This window comes from Dipodomys ordii, unplaced genomic scaffold (assembly GCF_000151885.1).
Source record: "Dipodomys ordii isolate 6190 unplaced genomic scaffold, Dord_2.0 Scaffold2, whole genome shotgun sequence".
Classification (NCBI taxonomy): Eukaryota; Metazoa; Chordata; class Mammalia; order Rodentia; family Heteromyidae; genus Dipodomys; species Dipodomys ordii.
In genome coordinates this window covers 10,493,449-10,503,445 of record NW_012267218.1, presented here as the reverse complement: position 1 = coordinate 10,503,445, position 9,997 = coordinate 10,493,449, and the positions used below count along the sequence as shown (strand labels likewise).

Genomic DNA, 9,997 nt, shown 5'->3' with positions numbered 1-9,997 from the left:
GTGCCACTTCCGGCTTTTTTCTTTTTGCTTATGTGGTGCTGAGGAATCGAACCCAGGGCCTCAGGCATGCAAGGCAAGCGCTCTACCACTGAGTCACCTTCCCAGCCCCAGTGGTTAATTTTTTTTAAATGCCTAGAAAATGGGAGGCTCTGAGTTCAAATCCCAAGTGGAAAAATTTCCTTTGAGTACTTGCAACAAATAAAAAGACTGAACAAAATCACTGTATATTTTTGAGTGGACAGCACAAGGATTAACAAAGAGAGATTAAAGAAAGATAATTATTTTATTTATAACTTATTATATTATTTATGTATTATTTTAAGGGGGGAAACTTGATACAACTGAAGTTGACTGATACTGAGTAGGGCTTTAGTGAAAACACCTACTCAACAAAGCCAAACTTATAGTGATGACACATGACTGCCAGTGATTTTCCCCAAGGGAGAGTAACTTTTTATGTTATTTATTCATTATACAAAGGAGTTGCATCTTGATCATTGACACCTTGTTCATCATTCTCCTCCATCCCTTCTGACCCCAACGCTTCCCTCAATTTTCTTAATTTTGTAGGACATGCATTGAACTTTATGACAGTGTCCTCCCACTTCCTTTCTTCATGCATCCATCCCCTTCCTTTTGACCCTACTCTGTTTTTGAGTGCCCGTTTCCTAGTGTTTAAGTTCTTATATTTTGAATTTTGATATTCCAGCAAATAATTTTTATTTTTATTTTAGGTCACCTGCACACAACAAACAACTAACATGGATAATTACTTATAAGTGTCTCAAAGACAAAACAAAACATAACTCAGAAAATATACAGAGTTCAGGGAAGAACACAATAATTAAGGAATGGGAGAATTCAATAACAAGAAAAGGCCTTAGCTAATTAAGGCATGTGGAGATAAGATAATTAATCTCAACTATACCATTTTAAGAAGAACCCTTCAGGCAAGATTTTTTTTTTTGCAGAAAGAACGATCAGAATGATTATCTGAAATAAAAGGCAGTGCAGGGCAATTCCGTTGTTACACTGTTTTTGTATTTCAGTCCCACATACATATACAATCAGAGGTTTATGTCTCTGATCTAAACAAGTTTAGATAAAATTAATTTATACAACAAACCAGATAACTGATTAACTAAAGGGCAGAAATCTTATTAAAATTTTTGAATGTCTATTTCAGGGATGGGGAACCTTTTCTCTGTCCAGGGCTATCTGAATATTTACAACATTCATACAAAATCATCAGCTTAAGATTTAGTCTGCCTAATGTGATATCTGAAGTGCAGTGAGCTCTTGTGACAGCAAGTTTTGAAAAGAACTGCTCATACCGGTAAGCTGTTCTGATGCATACTTCAATGTACACTTCCTCAAAGTGGGAAATTCATCATTATTTATTACCGGTTACAGGATTCAGGCCCTGAGAGGAGACTGTACCTAGCTTTCATTATCATCTCTATAGCTGTAAGTCATTAGGCACACCAGCTCCTGCCTGGTTGAATGGTATAGCAATGGCATTCAATTCCATTTGTTTACTTTCCACACTCTTGAATCTTTCATTAAATTCCTTAATTTAGTTTTGCACATTCAAGTGTTGTTGTAAAGGGCTTTTATCTCTCCAGTAGGGAAATAGATAAGATCAAGACATTCAGATCATTCAGTCAGTCTTCAAACTGGTTGTTGTTAAACCCTTTGCTTTTTACAAAATTTAAGTGTGACAACAAATGACATTGTTGAGCCACAACCATAGTGCATAGAGATTTTCTTGGTGCATAATGTAGTGGCATGTAATTAAATACTTGGATTAAAGACTGAGACAATTCAGTTCCTGCATGACAAATGTAATGAAACCTTTTTTTGAGCTAACCGTGACTGCATGTCTATCTCTAGTAAGGCCACCTAACTTTTCAAATGTTAGTTCAAGTTTTTCAATTGATAAAGCAAGTTTCTCACCTCTGTACTGCCAAGCTTAGATAGCTTCCAGTGACAGCAGTTCTTCTTATGTGTCAAACTCTGTGGTTATCCCACAAATAACACAGTGGGCAGTGTTATGTTCTTTGTCTTGTCATAAGCCAGAGAGAAAAGCTGGAAATCGCCTACAGAATCTTTCAATGTTTTTTTTCAATATCTTGTGCTAAGTCATTTATCTGAGCTGAGATGGTTCTCCAAGACAAACTTAACTCTCCACAACAATTTTACTTTGTCTGGAGCTAACAACCCCACAGTAGCCACCATGCACTATTTCACAAACTCTTAGTTTCTTTTCAAGTAGTTTGCCACTACAAAACTCCTTGGAGTAACATTGTCCCTGTCAGAATGAGACTTAGTAAACGTAACTTCCTGTGATTCCAAACACTGCTGAACAGATGGACTTTATCCAGATATTGCAAGTTTGGTTATTACCAAAACATCACTACAATTAAGCCTCTGACTTCAACAACAAAAAATCATTTGTCCATTTCCCTTGGAAATATCAATATTCTTTATAGTCACCATTTGTAGGCTGTCACTGCACTTAAGTTTAATAACTACCCAGTGTGTGTGTTTCACCAGCCATGTGATTGTTTGGCTTGGATTGAAGTTCTAATACTGCATCTTGGATTGAGAACATATCCAACATCCTTATCATCAAGGCTTGAGGTCTTTTCTTCATCTTCATGTGAGAGTTGGTGAGTATGGCTATGTGGACAAAGGCTGGGTTGGAATTACCATCGGTGTTGACAAAGACGTAGACAACATTGTCATCAGTCACTGGAGGCAAGGTCATCAACATCATAAGGAATCACAGCACGTTGAATCTTGTCTTGTCATCAAGTTACCATAGTTTACACGGTGTGCTAGCAGTGTTGCATGGTGTTCATTCCCAGTCATGCTTGGCACCAACTGTCCTCTGAGTCATCACAGCACATAGATAGGCCTCAGGCAGCCAATGTGAGCATACATGTCTATCCTGTCACATACCTGCACATGTTCCGTCTGTTCTATGGTGGATGCTTTATTATCTCATAAAATTTATACTATTATGATGAATCGCTGAGTATTAACTTACGTTGCTATGAGAATGACTCCTGCATTTATTGAATTTCAAGTCTTGCCTGTGATTGCCTCGGCAGAACCTGATCAAATGATTTCTTAGGCCTTCAATGACCCATGGATCCCCACCTCTGACCTAACATTCTAGTTTTTAGATTTAAGACAATCTGATTCAAGCTTTCTTTTGTTTTTCTAAAATCAGAATGCCAAAAAGTCAATATAAATGGCTAACAAATGAAGTGAAATGTGCATGTCACTTGGCTTAAAATATTCCAGCCATCATAAGCAGTATACTTCTCTCTGTGTGCAATGAAAACGAAGATTATAAAAAGCTGTGGTATTTGTGGAATCAGAAAGAAGTCAGAGAAGCGACTGTGTAATGTTCTCAGACGAAGGCCATACTTTGTGAGTGTTCCTGGGACAGACGCTGTAATGAGACTCAAGCCAGTTTCCTATCACTTTGAGACTAGCTCTTGCTATGTTGCCTAGGCTGACCTCAAATCTATGATCAAGTTTACTTCAATCTCCCAGATAGCTGAGAGGACAGGTGTGCGCCCCTCCCACCCAACAGAGGCATTTAAAAACTCCCCAAAATCAATTTTAGAATAAGAAAACCCATATTTGAAAAGTTCATAACAAGTATATTTTAACTATAATTTTAAAAAGTATTCCTGTTCAACTAGAACAAATCATGCTAAGTGAGGTAAGCCAAGATCAGAGAGACAAATGGCGCATGTTCTCCCTGATATGTGGAAGTTAGATCTAAATCACACAGAATTCTAGATACTCCCATACAATGAGACCAAAAGAGGATAGTCTTAGGCGAGAATCACAAAGGTGCAATACCCAAGTGCCTCTTCATATGTACTAAGACAAATTCCAAGGTATGGAAACAAAGGACTTTTTTCTTTTTCTGATGACTGTATTCATTACCTTATATGGTGTACTCACATGCACATCTGTGGGAGGGCGGGGGAGGCACATAACCAGAGGAGAGCAGTGGACACTGATCAAAGTGAACTGTGCAACTCATGGGTAGAGATGGGAGGGAGGGAATGGGAGAGAATGAGGAAACAGATGGACTATGCAAAAGAAAATGGACTTATGACCTGACGTATATAAATGTAGCCCTGCTGTATATCACCTCTAAAACAACAATAAACTAAATTAGAAAAAAATTGCTGTTCATTCAACTTTGGCATTAAGTTGAAACATTGAGAAATTATTTAGTTAGCCTTTTTTTTTTTTTTTGGTCAGTCATGGGGCTTGAACTCTGGGCCTGGATGCTATCCCTCGGCTCTTCAGCTCAAGACTAGCTCTCTACCACTTGGGTCACAGCACCACTTCCAGTTTTCTGGTGGTTTATGGCTTATTGGAGGTAAGTGCCTCACGGACTTTCCTACCCAGGCTGGTTTTGAACTGTGATCCTCAGATCTCAGCCTCCTGAGTAGCTAGGATTATAGGTGTGAGCCACTGGCGTCCAACTGAGAAATTATTTACTTCCTCATCTTTTCTGGGAAAGGCATATTGTCATTTTTTTCTTAATTAAAAAAAGTTTTATTGCCAGGCACCAGTGGCTCAGCCCGGGCAGGAAAGTCCATGAAACTCTTATCTCTAATAAACCACCAGAAAACCAAATGTGGTGTTGTGGCTCAAGTGGTAGAATGCTTGCCTTGAGCTGAAGAGCTGAGGGACAGTGCCCAGGCCCAGAGTTCAAGTACCATGACTGACCAAAAAAACTCCAAACCAAAAAAGTTTGATTAAAGTACAATAGATATGTATTTCACACACACAAAGTGCATCTTTGAGATATACATCCATCTGTGACAGAACTGCCACAATCTATATAAAGAAGATGGCCACTCCCTTTACTTTGCTCAGCTCCTATGTCATCCTTCTTGCCCCCCCTCCCCCCGGCCACCAGTCCCCAGGTAACCACTACTCTGCTCTCTGTCACTATGGATGAATTTGCATTTTCCTGAATTGGAAGCATACAGTATACACTCTATATTGCCTACCTTCTTTCTCTTAGCTTATTTTGAGATTTGACCACATTGCTGTGTATGTTAACACACTGTATGCTTTTATTGGTAAGTAGTCTAAAGTCTCAGAGTCAGCTTGCCAATTAAGTCCCTGTTAAGTTTCTACTTCCCCGATGTTGTACTGTTTTCCTGGTGTGATGTACAAATCCCCACCCCAGTTGCAACAGTCTCATTACACTCCTTCTCAGAATGTGACTCTCTCCCCAATTCCCAGAGCCCATATAACACTTCCATCTCGGAACTGACTCCTCACCACCAAATTCCCACGGTCCTAGTAATGTGACCCATGTGATTGCCCCCTAAAATTTTGTTTAAACTCGCCTCACACCTGTCCTCTGCTGTTGCCTCCATTCCTGCTTGAAGCTACCCAGCAGGTCTGTCCCCCAATAAAGCCCTGAGCCCATATCAGTTGCTCATCTCTCATTTCTTACAAGCAGTACTCCATTTGTATGTATTAACCACACAATTTGTTTAATAACTTGTTAACACTCTTTATTTTTGGTTATAGGGCTTGAACTCTGGGCCTGGGTGCTGTCCCTCAGCTCTTCAGTTCAAGGCTAGTGCTCTACCATTTGAGCTATAGTACCACTTCTGTTTTTTTCTGGTGGTTTATTAGAGATAAGAGTTTCACGGCCTTTCCTGCTCGAGCTGGCTTTGAACTGTGATCTTCAGATCTCAGCCTCCTGAGTAGCTAGGATTACAAGTGTGAGCCACTGGTGCCAGACCTTGTCCACAGACTTTACAAGGTCTTATTTGCAGATTTTAGACGTTGCAAGAAAAGCTGTTGAACGCATTTATTGCTCAAGTTTTTGAACAGACTTCTTTTTTATGGAGAAGCCAGTGTCTCCTATTGCTTTACTACTATGCACTAACTTTGCTCAGGCTCACCTAGAACTTTAATCCTTTGCATCTGTCTTCTGAGTAGTTGGGATTACAGGTATCTGCCACACAATGCCTAGCAATGGATGTGCTTTCATTTTCTTTGGTGATTTTATAGGAATAAAATGGTGAGACATGTAACAGGTAAAGTCTAACTTTTTAAAGAAACTTTCTGTTTTCCAAAGTAATAGTACTGTTACATCCCCCCTTCCGGTGTATGAGAGTTATCATTCTTCTGTGTCTTTATCAGCACTTGGTATGATCCCTCAAGTTGGGGATGCAGTATTTCTCTATAGTTTCAATCTGCATTTCCTAAAGATTAATCATGTTCATCACTTTTCCAGTCTTTACTCCCACCCACTGATTATCTCTTATGAAGTGTCTTTTTTATTATAAACTTGAGTTTTCAGAGTTCTTTCATATTTTGGATGCTAGTTCTTTCTCAGATATATAATTTACAAGTTTATCCCAGTCAGTGACTTGTCTTTTCATTCTCTTAACCATTTTACAAGAAATATTTTTTTTAAAGATTTTGGATACTGTCTCCATGAGATTTAGTATCTAAGTAAGACACTGAGTGAAAATACATAGCGAGATTATATATCTACATATTATAGGAACATAAATAAGAATATCCACCATTTAAACATCATTTGCTTATCTCTCTTATTTTTTTTATCAGGCTGACTTCAAAATCTGATCAATTCCTTTGAGAAAAACAGCATTTGTGTATATTCACTCTTACCGAGATATCTCAGCTTGGGAGTTTTTCTCTCCATCAACAGTAAAAGGAGATGCTCCAGTAAGCAGTTCATACATAAGAACTCCTAGACTCCACCAGTCAACCGCCTACAACAACAACAATTTCATTTTGCAGCATGATCAACTAAAATAGTCTTTGAGAAAAGCTATATAGTTGGAAAATAACAAAAAAATTGTATATAGCTTTCTGTGTAAGGAGTATTAAATTAGCACATACAAGAAGGATATATGCAGAACAAATAGCCAGTTACCCTCAGCACACAAAGATTGTTAATGTAGTTGCAGTTTTAGCTCTAACTTAAAATAACCTAATTAAAAAAAATGTTAAGTAGTTGAGATCTTTGGAGTTATGACAGGGGGAAAGAATCAGCATTTTTCATCACCAAAAATCTTTAACTTTATTTTACAATAAAATTCATCAAAAAAATTTTCATCCTTGAGTATTAGTTTTTGTAACTTCCTAAATTAAATATTTATATAAATCTGGGGGTCTTTACTGATAGGAAGATTTGAAATAATAGAAAAAGGTGCTCTAAGTTGGAAGCACATTTATGAATATGATTATCTAAACAGAAAACACAGTGAATTAAATACAGTTCAAAGAATTTCGATATGTTGAAAATGAATTATTTAAAATTATCCAATCGAAATCTGAGTAATTAAATCAATTACAAATTGGTGCAACTTAAATATGAATTTGTAAAATTTGTTAAGAACTATCTGGTTCCCGAAAGGTAGAAGAGTTTATGAGCCCAGAGAACAATGACACAGGCAACAGTTAGGTCAGTATCATGAGAGGAACTGGACTTATTGAAGGCCTCAACCATCCAGGTATTGCAAAGACCTCATTTAATTAGCTTAAAGTTGTTTGTGTTATCCACATTTAAGAAAGACTATGTATTGACTAGCTGTGTTGTGGACCTGGGGTATACAGAGATTCTAGAGGTAAGATAATGTCTCTTCATCTGTACACAAACTCCTTTAGGTCTTAGAAAATAAATTTCCAGTTTCAATAGTTATGATTTCCTACCAATTTTCCTAGCAGCTTCAAAGAACACCATGGAACAAACTATATCAACAATTAAATTCTTTAATTCATAAAGCAATTCCACTGCCATTTGATCAAAGCCCTGAAGATGTCCTGCAACAGGATGAGAAACCATGTTCTTCCATTGATACAGATTTGCAATTAGATTCCTAGCCATGGCTTCAGAACCAAAGCCAGGCAAGTTGGAGATAGGTTTATATAGTGTATGTGAGTGAACATTAGAAAGGAGATCAAACTTCTAGTTAAATAATGGACTGCATATGTAGCCCTTCCAAAGGGTATGAAGAAAAAAGTAAAGTCAATGAACAAAAATCAGCCATATATTCTTATTTGGAGAAAGTTACAAGTGTTAAGGAAAGACTGACTGTTTTATCCTTCAATATAGGATGACCTAGATTTAAGAACACAATTATCTAGAAAGCTGCTGCATGATCTTTATTTTGCACATATGAAGAGAAATAAAGAGACAAAAAATATTGAGCTTTTCAGAGGGTCAGGAAGATAGATCTTAATTGCAGGATTTTTTCTTCTTCCAAGGTTGGTAAAAATGTTTGTTTCTTTGAAGTAGAGCTGTGGCTCAAGAGATAAAGTGAAAAAGCTAAGTGACAGTGCCCAGGCCTTGAATTCAAGCCCCAGTCCCAGCAGAAAAACAAGTTTATTTCTGTTGGAGAGGTTATCAGTAAGTTGTAAGTACCATGGTAAAGTAAAAGGCAGAAATCAGAAATAAGGAAATATGTAGGACTCTTTTCAATGACTTCTCAACTACTTAGAGAGCACTTATTAACTAAAGATGGTACACATAACGACACCTCTGTTTTCTAGCAGAAATTATGTCAATAAGGCACTGTTAAAAATCATTTATCATGATTCAGATAGGAATCTATCACACAGTGTACATACTTAGTGACACCCAAGTATTATACTGTAGTTAAGCTGTGTCCTAAAGATCAAGTCCCATGCAACAGAAGAAGAATGGTTTCTTATTCTCTTTTTCCCCCCACAGAGTCACAGCTGGTGTTTGCTTAAGCTACAGATAGGCTCTTTTAATGGAAATGAATAAAAAGTTAATTTTGATGTCTTAACTTTAACACAAACATCAGTCTACAAAACAAGATAGATATCCTTACTAATAACACCCTAAAAATGCAAGTGTTCATGTATATGAAACAAAAGAGAACAAATGACAACATACAAAGACAGCTCTGTACCTAAGGCTATTAACTGAGGTTCATACTGTACATTTCATGGAAATACATAAAGAGGCATCAAAAACAGAACCTACCTTGTCATGTCCCGAATCTCCCCCTCTGACAATATCTGGTGCCATGTATTCAATAGTTCCACAAAAGGAATATGCTCTTTCAGTCTTGAACAAACAAACAAAAAAGGGATTTGATTTCAAACTAGCACAGCAAGGGTCCCAAGAGGTAAGGTCTCATTAACCTTTTTCCTAGATAGCCTTAAATCTGAATCCTCTTGATCCCTACCTCCTGAGTAGCTTATATTACAGGATGAGCCACTGTCTGGCTTTTATATTATAAAGTTTTAGTGGTCTAATTTCAGCATTAAATATTTCAATCTATTTATTTAAGCCAAGGAATAAACTATTGTTTATCTGTATTCTATATACTTTATATAAAGCCAACAGAAATCACTTAAATTTTCAGAATCCTAAATAATTTAAAACTATTATACACAAAAGGTTTACTTTTATTTTCATTACCACCATAAGTTTAGAATGTAGACTGAAGGGTTTTGTTGTTGTCGTTGCTGTTTTGTTTTTTTGTCTGTTATGGGGCTTGAACTCAGGGCATGGGTGCTGTCCCCGAGCAATTTTGCCCAAGGCTAGCATTCTACCACTGTGAGACACAGCACCACTTCCATTTTTTGAGTGGTTAATTGTATATGAGAGTCTCACAGTGGCTTCCAACCATGATCCTCAGATCTCAGCCTCTTGAGTAGCTAGGATTACAGGTGTGAGCCGCTGGTGCCTGGCGCAGACTGAGTTTTTAGAAATATTGCTTATGGGCTGGGAAGGTGGCTCAGTGGTAGAGTGCCTGCCTTGCATGCATGAGGCCCTGGGTTCAATTCCTCAGCACCACATAAGCAAAAAGAAAAAAGCCGGAAGTGGCGCTGTGGCTCAAGTGGTAGAGTGTTAGCCTTAAGCTGAAGAGCTGAGGGACAGCGCCCGGGCCCAGAGGTCAGGCCCCATGATGGACCCCCCCCCCAA

At 37.9% G+C, this 9,997-nt stretch overlaps 1 protein-coding gene across 1 annotated transcript in view; it reads right to left on the bottom strand.

Moving 5' to 3' along the window:
* Positions 1-9,997, bottom strand: part of Rps6ka5 (ribosomal protein S6 kinase, 90kDa, polypeptide 5) — a gene marked incomplete at its 5' end in the record, with an annotated part of 109,010 nt that overhangs the window by 38,315 nt on the left and 60,698 nt on the right. Inside the window, 2 exons of the mRNA XM_013013341.1 lie at positions 6,703-6,806; positions 9,050-9,133. Coding sequence (XP_012868795.1) covers positions 6,703-6,806; positions 9,050-9,133 — 188 coding nt within the window. The remainder of the gene's footprint in view (positions 1-6,702; positions 6,807-9,049; positions 9,134-9,997) is intronic.